The 23,869-nt window shown below is 52.2% G+C and overlaps 1 protein-coding gene across 1 annotated transcript in view; it reads left to right on the forward strand.

The window, feature by feature from the left end:
- Positions 1 to 1,696: 1,696 nt before the first annotated feature.
- Positions 1,697 to 23,869, forward strand: part of DNAH10 (dynein axonemal heavy chain 10) — a gene marked incomplete at both ends in the record, with an annotated part of 118,287 nt that continues 96,114 nt past the window's right edge. Inside the window, 18 exons of the mRNA XM_080717600.1 lie at positions 1,697 to 1,910; positions 5,270 to 5,356; positions 6,425 to 6,531; positions 7,639 to 7,747; positions 8,494 to 8,609; positions 8,971 to 9,190; positions 10,107 to 10,264; positions 11,960 to 12,190; positions 13,608 to 13,798; positions 14,144 to 14,342; positions 15,274 to 15,468; positions 17,115 to 17,285; positions 18,772 to 18,948; positions 19,895 to 20,020; positions 20,413 to 20,585; positions 21,529 to 21,680; positions 21,845 to 22,009; positions 23,195 to 23,402. Of these exons, the coding sequence (XP_080573726.1) occupies positions 1,697 to 1,910; positions 5,270 to 5,356; positions 6,425 to 6,531; positions 7,639 to 7,747; positions 8,494 to 8,609; positions 8,971 to 9,190; positions 10,107 to 10,264; positions 11,960 to 12,190; positions 13,608 to 13,798; positions 14,144 to 14,342; positions 15,274 to 15,468; positions 17,115 to 17,285; positions 18,772 to 18,948; positions 19,895 to 20,020; positions 20,413 to 20,585; positions 21,529 to 21,680; positions 21,845 to 22,009; positions 23,195 to 23,402 (2,999 nt within the window). The remainder of the gene's footprint in view (positions 1,911 to 5,269; positions 5,357 to 6,424; positions 6,532 to 7,638; positions 7,748 to 8,493; positions 8,610 to 8,970; positions 9,191 to 10,106; positions 10,265 to 11,959; positions 12,191 to 13,607; positions 13,799 to 14,143; positions 14,343 to 15,273; positions 15,469 to 17,114; positions 17,286 to 18,771; positions 18,949 to 19,894; positions 20,021 to 20,412; positions 20,586 to 21,528; positions 21,681 to 21,844; positions 22,010 to 23,194; positions 23,403 to 23,869) is intronic.

Raw genomic sequence — 23,869 nt, forward strand, 5'->3', positions numbered from 1 at the left:
TAAAGGTCTGATAAAGGTAGAGTTAACTTAAACTTTCAAACATTATTTAGGTCCGTTGTGAACTAATTTTTATTAGGCCATTAATTTATACTCAAGGTGAAATTCATTTCACTTACTTTACATTTAATTTTGCCTGAATTTGAGTCAGTCCTGGAGCCCTGAGTTTATGCCTTTTGAGTTACAGTTGAGATTGTGTGCTGCTTCTTGATAAAATGCCAGCCACAGTTTGTCCTTCACGTGTGGTTCCTGACAACAGGCGCTGGTGGACCCTCGGGCAGGTTCCCCAGGTGGCGCAGTGTGGCGGCCCGCTGTCCCACAGAGCCAGAGGCGGGGGCGGCCGCCTGCGGGGCTCCACGGCTCCCTCTGGTGATTGCCAGATGGGCCGCTGTTTAAGGTAAACCTCTGGCCAGGGTAGAGAGCAGAGCACACAGTCACGTTTAAGTGGACGTCGCAGTCATTCTGTAGAATAATTATATAACAAGTGAATAATGCCAGCCACTGGAACTAACCCTGCTAGTGCTGTGATGCGGTGTCTTTCAGGCACCAGCAGCGCCTCACCTTGTCGGTGGATTGCTCAGAGAGGCCGCTCCATTTCCATTGGAAGCTATTTTGCTAGACCGTTCTGTATGTAGTTAAGACAGGTTACTTCCTTGATAGCGATTGCCCAGAGGAAGAGCGGCCGGCTGCGGGAGGAGGCCACGTGCGCTTGTCCTGCTGAGGACGTGAGCCGCCACGGCCGCATCTTCCAGTCTCCATTCAGACGTGTGTCCATGGAGTCCTGAGGCAGAAACCAGACACTTCATCTACAGAGCAGGGCATGCGTCCTCACTTGCCTTCTGCCGGATGCTGTAGTCCTCATCCCTGGAATGGGCGTTTTGTTTTATTTGTTTGAGACTGGGTCTTGCTAAGTTGCCGAGGCTGGCCTTGAACTCGCGACCCTTCTGCCTGGGCCTCCTGAGCCCCAGGGTGACAGGCGCCCTCCATGCTTGGCTCGGAGGGAGTGTTTCATATCAACATTCTGGTCTCCTTCCAACCTGGGTGGTTTGTGCAGGCACAGACTGTGTACAGCACAGGTAACTCTCACGAGGTTGCTGAGCTCAGTGTCCAGGCTTTTTAAGGGTTCGACCTCTTTTGGAAAACAAAAAACTTCTCCAGCAGTTCTTCAGCCTGCATCTCAACAAGTCTCTCCACTGGCGTCCTAAAGCGGGTTTGCTTGTGCCGCCACTGGCCTTATCCCCCGGAGGAAGCTTGGGAGACCTTCACCGAGGCTGAAGGGAATGGGCCTGATGCCTAGCGGTTAGAATGTTAATCCACACTGGAGCATTCCCGAGTCCTGGACTCCAGCTGGGTTCCCACCGCCCTCTCCACCTCCTGGGCCGCTCCCTGCGGGGAATCCGGAGGGACAGACCCGCACCTTCCTAGCAGAACGACTGACTTTTGCTAATGACAAATAAATATATATTTTTTAAGACGTGGGTGTTCGCTTCACTGTGCGCTCGCTTGCCCAGAAAGCCAAAGAACCCCGGCCCTGCCCTGGCCCTGGAGCCTCTGGCTGCAGGTGGCATGCGCGAGCGGGCCGCGGGCCGGGAGCAGGAGCGGGCTGCGGCGCATGCGCGGGCCGTTGCTAGGGACGCCGTTGCCGCGGACGCCCGACCGGCTCAGCTCGGCCGGCTGCGCTGCGCTCCGGGTCGGAGCCATGGACGACCTGCGGGTGCTGTGGATGCGCGACCGCGTGTACACCGCCTTCGGCCTCACCGAGCCCGCCACCTTCGAGGAGCTGATGAGCCGCGACGACGGCGAGGTGGAGGACCTGGTCCTGCACTTCCTCAACCAGACGAGCGACGAGGAGGGCGCCGCCACGCTCTTCTTCTACCGCGCCATGGTGCCCGAGGAGGTGGAGGTGGAGATCGGTGAGCCCCGGGCTCTGGTGGCGGCCGGGGCCAGCGCCCGCAGCTCTCCCCTCTCCCTGACCACCGCCTCCCTCCCAGGACCCCTCTGTGCTACAGAGTAATGTCGCCAAAACGGGGCTTCAGAAACCGGATTGGGAGGCGGAGACAGGAGGATCGCGCAGGTTCGAAGCCAGCCTCAGCTACTTAGTGAGGCCCTTGGCAACTCAGTGAGACTCTGTTTCAAAATAAAGAATAAAAAATAGGGCTGGGGGCGTAGCTCGGAGGTAGAACGCCCCTGGGTTTAATCAAGTACCAAAAAAAGGAAGAAGAAGAAACCACAGAGGCTTTCAGTGTCGATGCTGAACAAATTAGCATTTTAAATGTAAAAAAGAAAGCCAGGCGCGGTGGTGGCGCACGCTTGTGATCCCCACTCTTGGAAGGCAGAGACAAGATCGCGCAGGTTTGAAGCCAGCCTCAGCTGGCTCAAGAGACCCTGTTTCCAAATAAAAATATAAAAATAGGTCTGGGAGTATAGCCCAGAGGTAGAAGGGTTTCCAGGAACCCCAGTACCACAAAAAAAAAAAAAAAGAAAAAGAAAGAAAGAAAGAAAGAAAAGAAAAAGAAAGGAAGGAAGAAAAAGAAAAAGAAAGAAAAAGAGCAAAGAGCCAGCTGTGATGGTACACGCTGCTGGGCATCCCAGCACTTGGGAGGCTGAGACAGGAGGATGGCAAGTTCCAGGCCAGCCTCAGCAACTTAGGCTCTGTTTCCAAGTAAAAAGTAAAACTGGAGAGTGTAGCTCAGAGATAAAAGGCCACTGAGTTCACTCCCCAGTAAAACACACACACACACACACACACACACACACACACACACGCACACACACACACGCACAAAGTATTGGGGATTGAATCAGGGGCATTCTATCTCCAAGCTACAGCCCCAGCCCTATTTTTAATTTTTTATTTTAAAAACAGGGTCTCAACGCTGGGTATGGTGACGCACGCTTGTAATCCACTCCACTCAGGAAGCTGAGACAGGAGGATCGCACAGGTTCAAAGCCAGCCTTAGCTGGCTTAAGAGACCCTGTTTCCAAATAAAATATAAAAATAGGTCTGGGAGTATAGCCTGGGATTAGAAAGCCTCTGGGTCCCACCCCCAGTACCACCAAAAAATAAATAAATAAAAATAAATAAAAGAGGCTCAGTTGTACTAATAGTGACCCACATGTAAATTAGAAGCCAAAGGAGCCGGACTTGGTGGCACAAGCCTGTAGTATCAGGACTTGGCAGGCTAAAACAGGAGGATTGCAGGTTTGCAACTTAGCAAGGTCTTCAGCAATTTAGCGAGACTGTGGCGCCCACTTGTAATCCCAGTACTTGGGAGGTTGAGACGGGAGGAATCGTGAGTTCACAGCCAGCCTCAGCTACTTAGTGAGGCCCTCTGCATCTTAGTGAGACCCTGTTTTTGGGGGGTTTTTGGTGGTACTGAGGATGGAACCCAGGGGCCCTCTACCTCCGGGCTACCCTCTCAGACCTATTTTTATATTTTATTTGGAAACAGGGTCTCTTAAGCCAGCTGAGGCTGGCTTCGAACCTGTGCGATCCTCCTGTCTCAGCCTCTCAAGCGCAGGGATTACAAGCGTGTACCACCATACCCGGCGTTGAGACCCTGTTTTTAAAATAAAAAATTAAAACTAGGGCTGGGGCTGTAGCTTGGAGATACAATCTCCGAGGTTCAATCCCCAATGCCCCTGGATTCAATCCCCAATACTGCAAATAAATAAATATATAAGCCGGGTGTGGTGGCACACACTTTAATCCCAGGATTTGGGAGGTGGAGACAGGAGGATCGCAGGTTCACAGCCAGCCTCAGCTACTTAGTGAAGTCCTGTTTCAAAATAAAGAATATAAAGTGCTGGAGGTAGAGCTCAGAGGTAAAATGCCCCTGGTTTCGATCCCAGCACCACACACACACACACACACACACACACACACACACACACACACTAGAATAATACAAATAAAAAATAAAGCAGGCGTGGTGGTGCACTCCTGTACCCCAGAATTTGGGAGACTGAGACAGGAGGACCGCAGGGCAGCAACTTAGCGAGACCATGTTTCACACGCTTTTTTGTGCAGAACTGAGAATGAACATGGCCATTCTATCTCTGAGCTACACTCCCAGCCCCTTTATGTTTTGTGTGTGTGTGTGTGTGTGTGTGTGTGTGTGTGTTTTGTTTGTTTGTGTTTTGGTGGTACTGGGGGTGAGACCCACTCCCAGACCTATTTTATATTTTTTTTATTTAGAAACAGGGTCTCACTAAGTTGCTGAGAGCCTCACTAAGTAGCTGAGGCTGGCTTCGAACCTGTGCGATCCTCCTGTCTCAGCCTCCCAAGCGCGGGGATTATAAGCGTGCGCCACCATGCCCAGCAATTGAGCCTCTTTTAATCCTTCAAAAAATTTTTTTACAGTACTGGAGATGGAACCCAGAGGCATTCTACTTCCGAGCTACACCCCCAGCCCTGTTTTATCCTTTATTGTGAAGAGGGCCTCACAAAGCAGCTGAGGCTGGCCTAGAACCTGCAATCCTCCTGTCCCAGCCGCGCATGTCCTGGCATCACACGTGGGCACCACCACGCCTGGCTAAGCCCTTCAATTTTTTTTTTAATTTATTTTTTTTGGTGGTACTGGGGTTCCTGGAAGCCCTTCTACCTCCGGGCTACACTCCCAGACCTATTTTATATTTTTGAAACAGGGTCTCTTACGCCAGCGCGGCTGGCTTCGAACCTGCGCGATCCTCCTGTCTCCGCCTCCCAAGCGCGGGGATTACAAGCGTGCGCCACCACGCCCGGCTTAAGCCCTTCAATTTTTAACACAGTGGGAACCCACATAGAACACGTGGCTTGCCGCTGTGGCCATTTTTAAGCGCACACTTTTTGGCATTGCTAAAGTGGAGCTCCGCGGGCCTCTTTAGTGCTTACTGGTTGTTTCTGCTTCTGGGCTGGTATAATTCCGCGATCATTCCCGCGGTTCTGCTTCCGGCCCAGGCACAAATCCCCGCTGCAGGGAGAGCCAGAGGTTTGCGCCATTAGAAATGACGCCCTATTGGCCAGGCGTGGTGGCGCAGGCTTGCAATCCCCACGCTTGGGAGGCGGAGACAGGAAGATGGCACAGGTTCGAAGCCAGCCGCGGGCGCTGGCTTAAGAGACCCTGTTTCCAAATAAAAATATAAAAAATAGGTGTCTGGGAGTGTAGCCCAAAGGTAGAAGGCCTTCCAGGAGCCCCAGTACCACCAAAAAAAAAAAAAAAAAAAAAAGAAAGAAAGAAAGAAGAAAAGAAGTGACGCCTTGTATTTTCTCTCCATGTGTGCGGCTGTGCAGAGGCTGAGACGCCTTTGCAGTTGGAAGAGGATGAAGAGGAGGAGGAGACGGACCATGAACAAGTCGAGGGCCCGGATAAAGTGCCAGGTGCAGGTTGGGCGGGGCGGGGACCTGAACCCTTCACACACGTGGAGACTGGACGTGTCCTGGGGCTGTCTCAGAAATGACCAGGAGCAGCAGAAGTCCCCTCTCCCCGAGTCCAAACCCAGGAGCCTGCAGGACCCCGCTCCATCTGAAGGCCGTAGGGGGACCTTCCTGGCTTCCTCCAGCCACGGTGGCCGCAGCCATCATTGGCTGGTTTCTTACTCATCTCTGTCATCTGACGTGTGGTCCCTCCCGCGTATATGACTGCCCCGTCCCGTGTGTGTGCGTGTGTGTGTGTGTGTGCGTGTGTGTGTGTGTGTTACTGGGGATTGAACCATCGAGGGGCATTCTACCGCCAAGCCACGCCCCAGCCCTTTTTATTTTTCCCTTTTTTTTTTTTTTTTTTTTTTGGTGGTACTAAGGTTCCTGGAAACCCTTCTACCTCTGGGCTATACTCCCAGACCTATTTTTATATTTTTGGAAACAGGGTCTCCTACGCCAGCGCGGCTGGCTTCGAACCTGCGCAATCCTCCTGTCTCCGCCTCCAAAGCGCGGGGATTACAATCGTGCGCCACCATGCCCGGCTATTTTTCCCTTTTTTTTTTTTTTTTTGCGGGTCTGGGGTTGGAACCCAGGGGCATTTGATCTCCGAGCTACACCCTCTGCCCTTTTTTTTTTAAAATTATTATTCTTTATTTTGAAACAGGGTCTCACTGAGTTGCAGAGGGCCTCACTAAGTAGCTGAAGCTGTCCGCGAACCGTGATCCTCTTGTCTCAGCCTCCTGAATGCTGGGATGACAAGCATGTGCCACTGTGCCCGGCTTTTATTTCTCCTTTTGAAACAGGGTCTTGCTAGGTTGCTAAGAGTCTCAACGAAGTTGCTGAGGCTGTTCTCGAACCTGCGATCCTCCTGTCTCAGCCTTCCCAGTGCTGGGATGACAGGCGCGCCCCACCATGGCCGGCGTTTTTGATAAGATGTTTTTGAATGCAAGAGGCAGTATGCAGAAGGCACGAGACAGGGGGGCTCTTCCGTGGTGGGAAAGCTAACTTTCTGATCTTCTCTTCCTGCAGAATCGGGTATTGCAGCTAAGAATTCACAGCTGAGAAGCGATTCATTGGAGCTTCCCCTGGAGGAGGAAGAAATGGCCAGAGAGATGTACGAGACCATGTCTACCAAGGTACGCACGGCTGTCTGGTCTCCCTGATGGGCGAGCGGGGCCCCGGGCATCCGAGGGATACAGAATCCCGTGTCCTCAGGGCCACCCTTAGAGTCAGTGGCTGGCTGGAAGGGCTCTCAGGATGCCGTCAGCTCGAATGCTCACAGTTACAGTTTATCACAGGGGAAAGATGTGCATTAGTACCAGCAGAGTCCAGGAGCCCGGAGAGGCCCGCCTGAGCCCCGCCGTCCTCGCCCATGGATTCTGTGGACGGCACCGACTCTGCCCAGCACTTGCGTGCAACCACAGGCCCAGGGTACTGCTGCCCGGTGCTGGTCCCTGTGTTCAGAGATCCTGCTGGGGCCCAGACATAGCCACAGAGCATCCACAGGTGGCCTTGGTCACTCAGCCCCCACCCAACCCCGGAGGCCAAGCTGATAGGACCTCAGGTTTAGAGGCAGCCGGGCGTGGTGGTGCACGCTTGTCATCCCAGCATTTGGGAGGCTGAGACGGGAGGATCACGGTTCGCAGACAGCCTCAGCTACTTAGCGAGGCTCTTTACAACTCAGTGAGACCCGGTTTCAAAATAAAGAATAAAAAATCGGGCTGGGTCTGTAGCTTGGAGGTAGAATGCCCCTGGCTTCCATCTCCAGTACTGCACACACAAAAAACTAAAAACAACAACAGTTTTGAGTATGTTCACAGGAGCCATTGGGCCAGCTCTGTCTTCAGGCCCCACAGGGCTGGGCGGGCACAGGCTGGAAGGCCATGCTGCAGAAGTCCCCAGCGTGGAGCTGAAAGCCCAGGTGCAGCGCGCAGCGGCCCGAGCTCAGGAATCGCACTGAGTGGCTTCACGGATCTGTCTGCCCCGTAGCAGGCCCTCAGCCTGGCTTGGGTGGCTGGCCAGCAGCGCTCCATCCTGGCCTCTCCCAGGGCAGCTGGGGAATTTGGGCCACCGCTGGCCCCTTAGAGGAGGAGCCGGGCTCGGAGTTGAGGGTCAGGGTCGTGTCTGGCCGCGTCCCAGGAAACGAGGCCTCCGCGCCGGGGCAGGGAGTGCAGTGGACACGAACGTGGGACTCTGCGGGAGCGGAGGTGTCGGAGCGTGACCATGTGGGGTCCCCGTTTCAGAGGATGGTGAAGTGCATTGTGGAGAGACCCTACCTCCACGTGCGCTGCACACCGGTGCCCGAGGAGTTCCTGGGCCAGGATGTGGTGTTTTTTCTCCGAAACACAAAAGGTACCTTTATGCTGTGTGTACGTGTGTGTGTGTACATGTGTGTACAAGTGTGTGCATGCTGTGTGGTGTGGTTGTTTACACACGCCTGTGAGCGTCTTTCTCCTCCTCCTCTTCCTCTTTCTTCTTTTTCTGGTGAGACCAGAACTGAACCCCAGGGTGGTCCCCCTCTGAACCACATCCCCTGCCCCTTTTATTTTTAATTTTGAGACAGAATCTTGCTAGGTTGCTGAGAATCTAAGTTGCGGAGACTGCTTCTGAACCTGCGATCCTCCTGTCTTCGGCTCCCAAGTACTGGGATTACAGGAGTATGCCACCCTACCCAGCTCCTTTGTTTTTTATTTTGAAACTGGGTCTTGCTGAGGCTGGCCTTGAACCTGTGTTCCTCCTGCCTCAGTCTCCCAAGTACTGGGACTACAGGCACATGCCGCCATGCCTGGCTCCCCCAGACATTTTTGTATTTCTTTATTTAGTGTCGAGGATTGAAACCAGGAGCATTCTACCTCTGAGCCAAACACCCAGCCCGATTTTATTTATTATTATTTATTTATTTATTTTTACTGTACTGGAGATGGAACCCAGGGGCATTCTACCTCCAAGCTATATCCCCAGCCCTATTTTTTATTCTTTATTTTGAAACAGGGTCTCCCTGAGTTGCAAAGGGCCTAAGTAGCTGAGGCTGTCCGCGAACCACGATCCTCCTGTCTCAGCCTCCCGAACGCTGGGATTCCCCATCCTCTTCTATGTAGAGTCGATCCCCGAAGCCAGCGACATGAAGGAGGCGATGGAGATCATGCCGCAGACGATGGAGTACGGGGTCATGAACGCGCACCTGCTCCACTTCCTGAGGAGCATCCTGTGTCACGTGAGTGAGGGCAGGCAGCCCGCTGCGCACCCGCCCTTCTGTAGTGTGACTTTGGGGGAACGCGGGAACCCTGGCCGGCTTCCTAAGCAAGTGAACCTCTTCATCACGAAATAGCATCGGCAGCCGGGCGTGGTGGCGCGCGCTTGTCATCCCAGCATTCAGGAGGATCGCGGTTCGCGGCCAGCCTCAGCTCCGTAGTGAGGCCCCCTTGCAACTCAGTGAGACCCTGTTTCAAAAGAAAGAAAGAAAGAAAAAAAAAAAGGACTGGGGGGTGTATCTCGGAGGTAGAATGTCCCTGGGTTCCATCTCCAGTACCACGAAATAAAGATAAGTAAGTAAATAAATAAACTCGGCTTTCCAGGTGTTTATGCCAGCGCTGTCCTTCAATCAGCACAAGACAGAGGCGGCCCAGGGAGCCACCGCTGCAGACGGGTCGGACATGTTTCTGTACGAGCTGGACCTGCCCAGTGTGCCCGGGGAGGCGGTGGAGTACCACAGCGTCCAGCTGATACGGGATGAATTTCTGATGAACGTCCAGAAATTTGCAAACAGCATTCAGAGAACAATGCAGCAGCTCGAAGGTGAGGCTCCAGACTTCTCCTTTGAGAAGAACCGTAAGCCGGGCGTGGTGTCACACGTCTGTCATCCCAGTACTTGGGAGGCTCCGACAGGAGGCTCGCAGGTTCGAAGACAGCCTCGGCAATTTAGTGAGACCCTCAGCAACTTAGCAAGACCTTGTTGCAGAAATAAAAAATAGGCTGGGTGTGGTGGTGCACACCTGTCGTCCCAGTACTTGGGAGGCCGAGACAGGAAGATTGCAGGTTCGAGGCCAAACTCAGCAATTTAGCAAGACCTTATTTCAAAATAAAAAATAAAATGGGGCTGGCAGTGTATCTCACAGGTAGAATGCCCCTGGTACCACACACACACACACACACACACAAAAAAAAAATTAAAAAGCAGCACAAATAAATCTAGGAGATGTGTGTGTGTGTGTTGGGGGGGGGGTACTGGGGATGGAACTCAGGGGGGTACTCTACCTGCAAGATACACTCCCAGCCTTTCCTCCTCCTCCTCCTTCTCCTTCCAACCCTATTTTTTAAATGATTTATTTTGAAACAGGGTCTCACTGAGTTGCCAAGGACCCCATTAAGTAGCTGAGGCTGGCTGTGAACTGCGCTCCTCCTGTCCCAGCCTCCCAAGTGCTGGGATGCCCGGCATGCCTCACCATGCCCGGCTCCAGCTTCAAGTTTTAAAACTTAAACTGCCTGGGTTGGAAGTTCAGTCAGTCACTCGTTCACATGGATTTTTACCACTGAAATAATCATTCACAGTCTTAGTGATGGAAAATGGGAGAGAGATCAGGCCCAGAGACAAGATGTCAGCCGTGCCCAGGCGGAGGTACGGGGCAGAGAGCCGGCTGGGGGCCTCGCGCGCGCTCGTGTGGGCAGCCTTTCTCCTCGGCCAGGGGCGGGCTCACCGTCTTCTTTCTGCCAGGGGAGATCAAGTTGGAAATGCCGAGCATCAGCGTGGAGGGAGAGGTGGCTGACCTGGCGGCGGACCCCGACACCGTGGAGGTCTTGGAGCAGTGCGTCATCAACTGGCTGAACCAGATCTCTGCAGCTGTCGAAAGCCAGCTGAAGAAGACGCCGCAGGTGACCCGCGCAGGCTTCCAAAGCCCCGATACCGCCGGCGCAGGGCCGCACGCCTGGAATAATCCCAGCTCTCGGGAGGCTGAGACGGGAGGATGGCAGTGCCGCCGCCAGCCTCAGCTACTTAGTGAGGCTTCATTTCACAGTGAAAAAATAAAATAGGGCCAGGATGTAGCTCAGAGGTAGGACACCCTTAGGTTCAATCCTTAGTACCACAAAAGAAACAAACGGTACAAGTCCAACTTTCTACCCCAGGAAAGAGCTGGGAGCCTGTGCCTCTGCACAAGCGAGCCCCTCTTCCTCTTTAAATTGCTCTGTGATGTCCTTAAGAGGTCACAGTGTGCTTGGCATGCATGAGGACCTGGGTTCAATCCCCAGCACTGTGGGGGGAAAAAAAAAGATGTAAGTAAGCACACCTAAGGTATCATTCCTGGGCTTTCTGATTTTAGTGTGTGTCTCAACAAACCTGACGGCAGCAACCTGGAGGAAGGAGGGTTTATGTGCTCAGAGTGCTGGAGATTTCAGGGGCTCAGTCCACGTCGGGCCGGGTTGTATCTGTGGAGCTTAGCGCGTGGTGGCGGGAGGAGAAAGAGGGTCTGCTCTCACATCAAGGAGGCAGGAGGGGAGAGGGGGCTGGTAAGGGCTGTGACTCAAGGTCATGTGCACAGCCCCCAAGACTACACCCCACCTGCCCGGGTTACCACACAGTAAATCAGTTACAATGGATTTGTCCACGGACGAGATTAGAACTGTCACATTTTTTTTTAAAACCGGGGATTGAACTTCTACCACTGAGTTGTACCTTGGCCCTATTTTAATTTTTAATTTTTAAAATTAAAATTTAAATTTAAATTAAAAAAATTTTTTTTTTGGTGGTGCTGGCGACTAAACCCAGGGGCATCCTACTTCCGAGCTACACTTTCAGCCTGATTTTTTTTTTTTTCATATCTGGGGACGGAACCCAGGGGCATTTGACCTCCAAGCTACATCCCCTGCCCTATCTTTTATTCTTTATTCTTTATTTTTATTTTTATTTATTTATTTATTTTGTGGTACTGGGGTTCCTGGAAACCCTTCTACCTCTGGGCTACACTCCCAGACCTATTTTATATCTTATTTGAAAACAGGGTCTCTTAAGCCAGCGCGGCTGGCTTTGAACCTGCATGATCCTCCTGTCTCCGCCTCCCAAGCGTGGGGATTACAAGCGTGTGCCACCATGCCTGGCTTATTTTTTATTTTGAAACAGGGTCTCACTAACTTGCTGAGGACCTTGCTAAGTTGGTGAGGCTGACCACGAACCTGCGATCTCCCTGTCTCAGTCTCCCAAGTACTGGGATGACAGCCGTGCGCCACCACGCCCAGCGCCATCGTGATTTGACAATACCAGCTCTAAACATCAATGCAGGAGCCCTTCAGGAGACGTTCTGTACTCAGACCATAGCAGGCTGACACCACAGTGTCGCCTAGATTGATAAGAGATGATCCTGCGAATCAATCAGGATGTTCCTGTTTTGGGCTGCCCCCCGAAACAGAAAACCCAACTCAACTAACTAAAATAAGACAGAGGGTGCGTTGGCTCGAATAACTGAGCTGCGCAGAGGTAGGGCCGGCTTCAGGCATGGTCTGATAGGACTATGGTTGCGTCTCTGTGTGAATCCCCCCGCTAACCGTGAGGGACGCGTGTCCCGTCCCCGCCAGGGTAACGGCCCCCTGGCCGAAATCGAGTTCTGGCGGGAAAGGAACGCAACCCTCAGCGCTCTGCACGAGCAGACGAAGCTCCCGACGGTCAGGAAGGTCCTGGAGGTCATCAAGGAATCCGACTCCATGCTCGTGGCCAACTTGCAGCCGGTCTTGGCGGAGCTGTTCAAGTTCCACACGGAGGCCTCGGACAACGTGCGCTTCCTGTCCACCGTGGAGCGCCACTTCAAGGTAGTGGGCGCCGGCCCCACCAGGGAGATGGCACAGCGGCACATTTTGTGGTACTGGGATTGAACCCAGGGGCATTCGACTTCTGAGCTACGCCCGTAGCCTTTTTAAAAATATTTATTGCCGGGCGTGGTGGCGCACACTTGTCATCCCACCATTCGGGAGGCTGAGACAGGAGGATCGTGGTTCGTGGACAGCCTCAGCTACTAAGCGAGGCCCTCTGCAACTCACTGAGACCTGGTTTCAAAATAAAGAATAAAAAAAATAGGGCAGGGGGTGTATCTCGGAGGTCAAATGCCCCTGGGTTCCATCCCCAAACCCGCAAAAATAAATACATATAAAAAAATAAAAATAAAAAATATTTATTTATTTATGTAGTGGTACTGGGGATGGAACCCAGGGGTTTTCTACCTCCGGGCTAAACTCCCAGACCTATTTTATTTGGAAACAGGGTCTCACTAAGTTGCTGAGAGCCTCATTAAGTAGCTGAGGCTGGCTTCGAACCTGTGGGATCTTCCTGTCTTAGCCTCCCAAGTACTAGGATTACAAGTGTGTGCCACCATGCCCGGCTCCTTTTTTATTTTTTATTTTGAAATAGGGTTTAAGTTTTGGAGAGTCTCACTAAGGTACTGAGGCTGGCCTTAAACCTGAGGTCCTCCTGTTTCACATTCCCAAGTACCGGGATGACCACGCCCAGCTTGAATGGTTGTTTTTTTTTCATTACTGGGGATGGAACCCAGGGGCATTCTACCTCCGAGCTTCACCTCCAGCCTTATTTTTTTATTCTTTATTTTGAAACAGGGTCTCCCTGAGTTGCCAAGGGCCTCACTAAATAGCTGAGGCTGGCCGTGAACCGTGATCCTCCTGTCTCAGCCTCCCGAATGCTGGGATTACAGGTGTGCACCGCCACACCCAGCTCTCTGTATATTACTGTATAAACATACTCTGGCTTTATTACACTTCCACAAGTTGACTTATTTAATTGTAAACTTTATCTTTCCACGTCGGCACGCACACACCTGTGCCAATTCTCTTCTGTTTGTTAAACGCTTCCTTCCATGATAAGTCTACTTATTTTGGCCGGGCGTGGCGGTGCACACTTGCCACTCCTGTACTTGGGAGGCCGAGACAGGAGGGTCACGGGTTCAAGGCCAGCCTCAGCAACTCAGCGAGACTGAGCAACTTAGTGAGACCCTGTTTCAAAATTTAAAAAATTACAAAGGGCTGGGGGTGCAGCTCAGAGGCAGAACACCGCTGGGTTCGATTCCTAGCACGACGACAGGATGTTTATTTTGAATTAGAGTGAAACTTCTTGCCCGCCTTGGTTTTCTGAGCCCTCCTGCTCCCCAGAGCTCAGGCCCCCGGGACGCCCTCCCTCTCGCTCTCCCCTCGTCTCTCCCCATGTGGGCCTCTCGGGCAGAACCTGACGCACGGCTCAAGCTTCAGCGTGGTGCTGGACACCATCCCGTCCATGGTGAGCGCGCTGCGGATGGTGTGGATCATCTCCCGCCACTACAACAAAGACGAGCGCATGATCCCGCTCATGGAGCGCATCGCCTGGGAGATCGCCGAGAGGGTCTGCCGGGTGGTCAACCTGCGCACCCTGTTCAAGTACGGCCGCGGCCTCTTTGCTTCATTTATTTATTTAGACTTTTTTTTTTTTTGCGGGTCCGGGGATGGAACCCAGGGGCATTTGCCCTCCGAGCTCCACCCCCTGCCCTATTTTTGATTCTTTATTTTGAAACCGGGTCTCGCTGAGCTGCAGAGGGCCTCGCTAAGTAGCTGAGGCTGGCCGCGAACCGCGATCCTCCTGTCTCAGCCTCCCCAGTGCCGGGATGACGAGCGTGCGCCGCCACGCCCGGCTGTCTCTTTGGTTTTAATGGGGGCTTTCTTCCCTGGTGGCCCCGGGGAAACCGAGGGCCCCCGCCACGCTCAGGGTGCCTCCTTGCTCTGCAGAGAGAATCGCTCAAGCGCCCAGCACAAGACCCTGGACGCCAAGAGCACCCTGAAGCTGTGGAAGAAGGCCTACTTCGACACCCGCGCCAAGATCGAGGCCTCGGGCCGAGAAGCGCGCTGGGAGTTTGACCGGAAACGGCTGTTTGAGAGGACGGACTACATGGCCTCCATCTGCCAAGACCTCTACGACATTTTGCAGGTGTGAGCGGACAGTGCGTGTGGCGGGGCGGGTGGGGCTGAGACTGGCTGTGGACCTGCGATCCTCCTGTCTCAGCCTCCCAAACACTGGGCTCAGGAGCGAGGACCACAGCCAGCCCAAATGCAATTTATTTTTGTTTGTTTGTTTGCAGTACTGGGGATGGAACCCAGGGGCATTCTACCTCCGAGCTACATCCCCAGCCCTGATTTTATTCTTTATTTTGTTTATTTTTTTTTAAAGATGTGAGTTTTTGTTGTTATTGTTGTTTTTGGTGGTACGGGGGGTGGAACCCAGGGGCTTTCCACCTCCGGGCTACACTCCCAGGCCTATTTTATACTTTCTTTGGAAACAGGGTCTCACTAAGTTGCTGAGAGCCTCACTCAGTAGCTGAGGCTGGCTTCGAACCGGCGCGATCCTCCTGTCTCCGCCTCCCAAGCACGGGGATGACAAGCGTGCGCCACCACGCCCGGCTTTTATTCTTTATTTTGAAACTGGGTCTCACTGAGTTGCAAAGGGCCTCACTAAGTATCTGAAGCTGGCCACAAACCTACAATGCTCCTGGCTCAGCCACCCAAACTCTGGGATGACAAGCGTGGGCCACCGCGCCCGGCTCTGCCAAGTACAAACTTCGAAGGCACTTAGTTCGTCTGTCTGCGGAGGGCTGGATCGCACAGTTGCGATTTGGTGGCCGGGGCGGGCGTGGGGGTCTGTTCTCTTGTCACCAGAGCTGGGAAGCGCTGTGCACCAACAACTCAGCTGTTTGTTTGTTTGAATTTTTCCCACATCGTGGACACGGTCACCACGGCCTTAGGTGGGGAGGAGGGGGTCTCTTTGGGTCATCCAGATGTGGCGTCTGTCCGTCTGTAGCTAGAACACCCCCTGGGCGAACCCAAACGGAACCCGCTCCCACTGTTTCTCTTTGAGCGGACAGGTGATGGAGGAATTTTACAACATCTTTGGGCCGGAGCTCAAGGCGGTGACGGGGGACCCCAAGCGCATCGACGACGTCCTGTGCAGGGTGGACAGCCTGATCAGCCCCATGGAGAGCCTGACCTTTGACCCCTTCAGCATCAAGGCCTCCCAGTACTGGAAGTACGTGATGGATGACTTCAGGATCGAAGTGCTGGCAAGTAACCCCGCCGCCGGGGGCGCGGCCGGGCTTCCCAACCTTGGGGTTGTTCAGTGAGGCTGATTATTCTTTTTAATTAATTTTTTCCAGTACTGAGGATAGAAACCCAGGGGCATTCTACTTCTGAGCTATACCCCCAGCCCTATTTTTTACTCTTTTTTTTTTTTCTTTTTCTTTTTGCAGGTCTGGGGATGGAACTCAGGGGCTTTCCTACCTCCGGACTATACTCCCAGACCTATTTTATACTTTATTTTGAAACAGGGTCTCACTAAGTTGCAGGGGGCCCCACCAAGTTGCTGAGGCTGGCCTTGAACCCGCAATCCTCCTGTCTCAGCTTCCCAAGTACTAGGATTACAAGCGTGCGCCACTGCGACCCGATATCTTTCCCATGTCTTAAAAAAATATGGCAAAACTTTCTTTCTGCTTCTATTTGATCTGGTCAGTGAAAGAGATCAGAAAATCAATGCAAAGCCAGCTATGGTGGTACATGCCTATAATCCCTGTATTTGTTTATTTTTTTACTTTTTTTGTGGCACTAGGGGTGGAACCCAGGGGCTTTTCTACCTCTGGGCTACACTCCCAGACCTACTTTATACTTTATTTGGAAACAGAGTCTCACTAAGTTGCTGAGAGCCTCACTAAGTAGCTGAGGCTGGCTTTGAACCTGTGCAATCCTCCTGTCAAAGCCTCCCAAGCGCTGGGATCACAAGTGTACACCACCACACCGGCTATAATCTCTGTATTTGGGAGGCTGAGACAGGAGCTTTGCAGGTTTGAGGCCAGCTTCAAATTTAATGAGACTTACAGCAACCTAATGAGACCCTGTATCAAAACAAAACAAAACAAAATAAACGGGCTGAAAATGTAGATGTGAGTTGGTAAAAATACCTCTTAGTTGAGCCCCCAAAGTCCCTCCATAAATAAATAAATAAATAAATAAATAAATAGATAGATAGATAGATAGATAGATAGATAGGCTGGGGATGTAGTTCGGAGCTAGAATGCTTCTAAATTCAGTCCCCAGTATCTGTCGTTTTTAGTTAATACCAGCTTCTATTAAAGTGGGATAGATGCCAGGCGTGGTGGCGCATGCTTGTAGTCCCCGCGCTTGGGAGGCAGAGACAGGAGGATCACGCAGGTTCGAAGCCAGCCTCGCTGGCTTAAGAGACCCTGTTTCTAAATAAAATATAAAATAGGTCTGGGAGTGTAGCCCGGAGGTAGAAGGGTTCCATCCCCAGTACCACGAAAAATAAATAAATAAATAAATAAAAATAAAAAATAAAGTGCGATAGGGTGTGGTGGCACACACTTGTCATCCCAGCGCTTGGGAGGCTGAGACAGGAGGATCGCACAGGTTCAGAGCCAGCCTCGAATACTCAGTGAGGCTCTCAGCAACTTAGTGAGACCCTGTTTCCAAATAAAATATAAAATAGGTCTGGGAGTGTAGCCCGGAGGTAGAAAGCCTCTGGGTTCCACCCCCAGTACCACCAAAAAAAAAAAAAAAAGAAATCTGTTCAAGTCACCAAATTTTTTTCCCCTCATTTCTCACCACTTTGTTTTTGAAGGAAAATTACAGGAACATGAAGGCTATTATTATTATTTTTTAATCTCTCTATTTCTTTTTCTTTTTTTTTTTTTTGCAGGTTATTGAGAAAGAGGCCAAAAATTTTATAGACGAATCTTTTAAGACCCTCCGGTCCGCGGAGGCGGCGTTTGACATGCTTTTAAAATTTAAGCACATTCGTTCGCGGGAGGCTATTAACCGGCAGATGATGATGAAGTTTAACGACATCCTTGTGCAGTATTGCAAAGAGGTAACAGGGCATCCTCGAGCCACCGCCGTGAAGCGCCGACTCCGTCAGGCCCCCGAAATACGGAGAAACTCGGCGGTTTGCTTTTCCCTCCCTCCCTTCCTTCCTTCCTTCCTCCCTTCTTCCCTCCTTTCTTTCTTTCTTTCTTTCTTTCTTTCTTTCTTTCTTTCTTTCTTTCTTTCTTCTCTTTCTTTCTTTCTTTTTGTGGTACTGGGGATGGAACCCAGGGGCACTGTACCTCCAAGCTGCACCCCAGCCTTATTTTTCATTCTTTTTAAATTTTGAAACAGGGTCTCACTGAGTTGCAAAGGGGCCTCACTAAGTAGTAGCTGAGGCTGGCCTTGAACGGTGATTCTCAAGTCTCAGCCTCCCGAGTGCTGGGATTACAAGCGTGCGCCACCACGCCCGGCTGAAATGAGCAATTTCCCCAGGTAAACAGGTCCCCAACGCCGAGCGTGGTGGCGCATGCCCGGAACCCCAGTGCTTGCGAGACTGAGACCGGAGGATCGCAGGTCAGTCTCAGCAACATAGTGAGGCCCTCCGCAACCTAGTGAGCCCTCATTTCAAAATTATTAGTATTAGTGTTTTGTGGTACTGGGAATTGAACCTTGGGGCATTCTACCTCCAAGCTGTACTCTCAACTCTATTTTATTTTTGCAGTACTGGGGATGGAACCCAGAGGCACTGTACCTCTGAGCTACACCCCCAGCCCAATTTTTTAAGTCTTTTTAAATTTTGAAACGGGGTCTCACTGAGTTGCAGAGGGCTTTGCTAAGTAGCTGAGGCTGTCCGTGAACTGTAATTCTCCGGTCTTAGCCTCCTGAATGCTGGGATTACAAGCATTCGCCACCATGCCAGGCTTAATTATATTTTTTATTCTTTATTTTGAAACAAGTTCTCACTAAGTTGCAGAAGGCCTCACTAAGTTGCTGAGGCTTTTCCCATACATGTGATCCTCCTGTCTGAGCCTCCCAAGTACTGGGATTACAAGTGTGCACTACCATGCCCGGCTACAAAATAATACAATAAAATAGGACTGGGGGTGTAGCTCAGAGGTAGAACACTCTTGGCTTCAATCCCCAGTAACTAACACACACATGCTAAAAAGCATAAGAAAACATAGGAAGAGGCAAATAATTAAAGCAGTCATCAGCCGGGCATGGTGGCGCCCTTGTAATCCCAGCATTCGGGAGGCTGAGACAGGAGGATCGCGGTTCGTGGACAGCCTCGGCTACTTAGTGAGGCCCTGCGCAACTCACTGAGACCCTGTTCCAAACTAAAGAATAAAAAATAGGACTAGGGGTGGAGCTCGGGGGCAGAATGCCCCTGGGTTCTATCCCCAGTACCGCAAAAAGCAAAAACGAAAAACAGTCATCAACACCTGAGCCTGGGCCTTGATGTTCTGGTCGGCACGTCTTAAAGATCTCCGTGGCCGCTTCGGTCCCTCTGGTCCCCGGGCCGTCACTGAGCGCAGCCGGCTTCTTTTCAGATTGACATAGTTAACAGGATCTTCCTGCAAAACCTGGATAACCCTCCCCTGTACAAGAACCACCCCCCGGTGGCGGGCGCCATCTACTGGGAGCGGTCCCTGTTCCATCGCATCAAGCACACCATCCTCCGGTTCCAGGAGGTGGAGGAGATCCTGGACAGCGAGCGCGGGCAGGAGGTGCGCGGCCTTTTCGTATTCCTGCCTGAATCCTAGCCAAGGGGCCTCCTGGAGGATACAGGAGCATCCTTACCTCCACTGCTGCCCGCGTGAGAAGCATATCGATTCCAAATCCACACCTGCAGTTTACTTACTTACTTATTTGGTGAAAACCTAAGGGTATTTCTACCTCTCTGTTTTTTATTTTGAAACAGGGTCTTGCTGGGTTTCTGAGAGTCTCACTACTTGCCGAGGCTGTCCTTGAACATGTCTCAGCCTCCCAAGTACTGGGATGGCGGGCGTGAGCCCCTGTCCCTGCCTCACCCCTGCAAGTAAGAGGCTCCCTCTTCTGGTCTTTGATCTAGGGCTTATATTTCTTTTTTTTCTCCTCCTTATCTTCCTTTTATTTTTCCTCTTCTTTTTCCTCCTCCTCACACTGGGGATCGAGCCCTGGGACATTCTACCTCCAAGCTTCACCCCCAGCTCTATTTTATTTATTTTTGTTTTGAAACAGGAGCTCGCCAGGTTGCCGAGGCTAGCCAGGAACCTGCCATCCTCCCGTCTCAGCCTCCCAAGCACTGAGATTACAGTGCACGCCTGGTTTAGGGCTCATATTTAAAACTACCCTTTGAGCTGGGCATGGTGGCGCATGCCTGTAATCCCAGTACTTGGGAGGCTGAGATAGGAGGATGTCAGGTTTGAGGCCAGCCTCAGCAAGTAGCAAGACTGGGCAACCTAGCAAGACCCTGTTTCAAAATAAAAATAAAATTAAAATAGGGCTGGGGGTATAGCTCAGAGGTAGAACGCTCTTGGGCTCCATCCTCAGTGCCATAAAGCAAAAAAGGTGCATTCTGTGTAGATATAATAGATGGATGGATGGATGGATAGATAGATAGATAGGTAGATATGCTGGGTGAGCAAACGTCCCTCCCCAGGACGAGGCCACAGCAGCCTGGTTCTTCCCCAGGTAAAGCAGAAGTACCTGGAGGTGGGCCGGACCATGAAGGAGTACGAGGACCGGAAGTTTGAGCAGTGGCGGGACATGGCGGAGCAGACCCTGCCCAACCTCATGAAGAGAAGCCTCCTCACCAAGGTGCCCCACCCGCCTCAGTTTCCCCATTTATACCAGGGGCATTCTACTTCTGAGCTATGCCCTCAGCCCTATTTTTTATTCTTTATTCTGTATTTTGAAACAGGGTCTCACTGAGTTGCAGAGGGCCTCACTAAGTAGCTGAGGCTGTCCGCAAACCGTGATCCTCCTGTCTCAGCCTCCTGAATGCCGGATGACAAGCCTGCACCACCACACCCAGCTTAAACACAACTCTTCAGGAGCGGTTCCCCTTGCAGCGGTTGCCCTCAGTGCTGGGGCAGGCGGCCCGTGCTGACGGTGTCCAGAGGCCCCCCTCCCCTGGGCGGTGTGGACCCCGCAGCCCCTCGGGCTGCCCGGCCTCGCCCGCCCGGCTGATGCGCCTGTCCCTCCCACAGTCCTCCACGGCTCCTGAGGAGTCGGCCAGCCTGGAGAAGGGGCTCGTGTTTACAATCAACTTCTCTCCAGCCCTCAAAGAGATCATTAATGAAACCAAGTACTTGGAACAGCTGGGATTCACTGTGCCTGAGCTGGCGAGGAACGTCGCTCTCCAGGAGGACAAATTTCTTAGGTAAAGATCCAGGCGTAGTCTTATTTTAGGGACTCTTAGGATGTGCGGGAGAACGAGTGCGCAAAGACTCAGAAGGCAGGTTTTTTTTCTTTTATTAATTATTTTGCGGCAGTGGGGGTGGAACCCAGGGGCATTCTACCTCTGAGCTACACCCCCAGCCCTATTTTTCATTCCTTATTTTGAAACAGGGTCTCACTGAGTTGCAAAGGGCCTAAGTAGTTGAGGCTGTCCGCGCACCTGTGATCCTCCTGTCTCAGCCTCCCAAGTACTGGGATTACAAGCGGGCGCCACCACGCCTGGTTCATATAACTAACTACTGATCACATTTTAAATTAAGACTTGGAAGTTTTCAAAGTATGAATTTATTCTAAAAATAACAATAATAAACCTATCACATGTTGATACAAACTACATTTTTGGTGGTACTAGGGATGGAACCCAGGAGTGTTCTACCTCTGAGCTACATCCCCAGCCCTATTTTTTATTATTTATTTTGAAACAGGGTCTCACTAAGTTGCCAAGGGCCTCACTAAGTAGCTGAGGCTGTCCGCGAACCGCGATCCTCCTGTCTCAGCCTCCCGAATGCTGCGATTACAAGTGTGCGCCACCACGCCCGACTTTATTTTTTATTTCCACTATGTTAGATTCTACCCAGCGCAGGGCAAGTATTCTAAGGCTGAGCTATAGCCCCAGTCCCCTGCAAATCTCTTCTATTTATTTATTTTTATTTCTTGGTACTGGGGATTGAACCCAGGGGCTGGCCTTCAATCTGTGACCCTCTTGTCTCAGCCTCCCAAGTACAGGGTTCACAGGTGTGCACCGCCACGCCCGCCTGGCTTCTGCAAATCTCTGGCCTCAGGCTGCAGCCGGGTTCAGAGTCCCGGATCATCTTGGGGTGTGGGGACGGAGCTTGCGGTGGGGGTCACTGTCTGCCCGTGCGCAGGTACACGGAGGGGATCCAGCGCATGCTAGACCACTACCATCAGCTCATCGGAACGCTGAACGAGGCGGAGACCATCCTCCTGGAGGACCACTCCCAGGAGCTGATCAGAGTATTTCGGTCTGGATATAAGAGGCTGAACTGGAACTCTCTAGGTAACGCCCGGCGCTGGCTGAGTTCAGACTTCAGGGCACACGAGGAATTCTTTGAGGCTGCTTTGATTGAACTGTCATTTCCGCAGGCTTCTAGGTAGGACGGGTTTCTAGAAGGGCAGAGCGGAGGCCCGACCTCTCCAACTCGCAATTCTTTTTTCCCAAAGGTATTGCTGACTATATAACTCGGTGCAAACAGGCCATTGGGAAATTCGAATCCCTCGTCCACCAGATCCATAAGAACGCCGACGACATTTTGTCCAGGCTTACCCTGATCGAGACCGTCAATCTCTTCAAATATCCCGTTCCGAAAGACGAGGAAGAGCTTCCAGGTAGAGCTGACTCCGTGGCTCTTTGGTTAAGGAATAAGCAAAAAACCCCTCTTGGTCATGATTTTTTTAAAAATTATTTTTGCAGTACTGGGGATGGAACCCAGGGGCATTCTACCTCCAAGCTACACCCCAGCCCAATTTTTCCTCCCTTCCTCCCTTCCTCCCTTCCTTCCTTCCTTCCTTCCTTCCTTCCTTCCTTCCTTCCTTCCTTCCTTTTGGTGGTACTGGGGTTCCTGGAAGCCCTTCTACCTCCGGGCTACACTCCCAGACCTATTTTATATATCTGAAACAGGGTCTCTTACGCCAGCACGGCTGGCTTCGAACCTGCGCGATCCTCCTGTCTCCGCCTCCCAAGCGCGGGGATTACAAGCGTGCGCCACCACGCCCGGCTCTACCCTGCCCTATTTGTGTGTGTGTGTGTGTGTGGTACTGGGGTCCCTGGAAGCCCTTCTACCTCCGGGCTACACTCCCAGACCTATTTTATATTTTTATATAGAGACAGGGTCTCCTAAGCCAGCGCGGCCGGCTTCGAACCTGCGCGATCCTCCTGTCTCCACCTCCCAAGCGCGGGGATAACAAGCGTGCCCACCACGCCCGGCTCTTATTCTTTATCTTTGAAGCAGGGTCTCACTAAGTAGCTGAGGCTGGCCACACCACACACCTGGATCCTCCTGCCCCGGCCTCCCAAGCACCGGGATGACAAGGTTGTGGAGAGTCTCCCTGTGTTGTCAGGCCGGTTTCCAACCCGTGATTCTCCTGTGTCAGCCTTCCAAGTACTGGGATTACAAGAGTGTGCCACCATACCTTGGGATATGTCTGTGTGTGTGTGTGTGTGTGTGTGTGTGTGTGTGTGTGTTACTGGAAATTGAACCAGGGGCATTCTACCTCTGAGCTACACCCCCAGCCCTATTTTATTATTTTACATGAAAACCGGGTCTCGCCAGGTAGACGAGATGATGCGAGTCTCAGTACTTGCTGAGGCTGTCCTTAAGCTGGGATCCTCCCGCCTCAGCCTCCCAAGTACTGGGATGACGGGTGTGCCCCACCGCGCCCGGCTTAATGCATGTCTCGGCTTCCGGTGTCCAGTGGTCATCTGCTTTGGGCCGAGGCTAGCGACTGTCTCAGACACCCAGCTCGTGACTCGGGCTGAGCCCCCGGCAATGCCGCGGATGTCTTCCTCTGCAGGTGTGAAGGAATTCTTTGAGCACATCGAGCGGGAAAGAGCTAAGGAGGTGGACCACATGGTCCGGTGGTACCTGGCTATCGGGCCTCTGCTGACCAAGGTCGAGGGACTGGTGGTCCACACCAACACGGGCAAGGCCCCCAAGCTGGCGTCCTACTACGAGTACTGGGAGTGCAGGATCTACGACGTCCTGACCAGGCTCATCCTCAAGTACGTCCCTTGGCCTGCTCCGTGTCGCGGGTTTGTTTCTGTCTTTAGTGGTGCTCGGGATCGAACCTCCCAGGGGCATTCTACCTCTGAGCTCCATCCTCAGGCCTTTTGTTTCTAATTTTTGTTAATTCGTTCACTCATTAATTTATTTGTGGCACTGGGGATGGGACCCAGGGACATCCTATCTAAGAGCTACACTCTCGGCCCTATTTTGGCTTCGTTGTTGTTGCTGGAAGCCCTTCTACCTCCGGGCTACACTCCCAGACCTATTTTATACTTCTTTATTGGAAACAGGGTCTCTTACACCAGCACGGCTGGCTTCGAACCTGCGCGATCCTCCTGACTCCGCCTCCCAAGCGCGGGGATGACAAGCGCGCGCCACCACGCCCAGCACTTAATTTTATTTTGAAACAAGATCTTGCTAAGTTGCCAAGGCCTTCTTTGAACCTGGGATCCTCCTGTCTCAG

The sequence above is a fragment of the Muscardinus avellanarius genome (genome assembly GCF_963383645.1).
Source record: "Muscardinus avellanarius genome assembly, chromosome: 21".
Lineage (NCBI taxonomy): Eukaryota > Metazoa > Chordata > Mammalia > Rodentia > Gliridae > Muscardinus > Muscardinus avellanarius.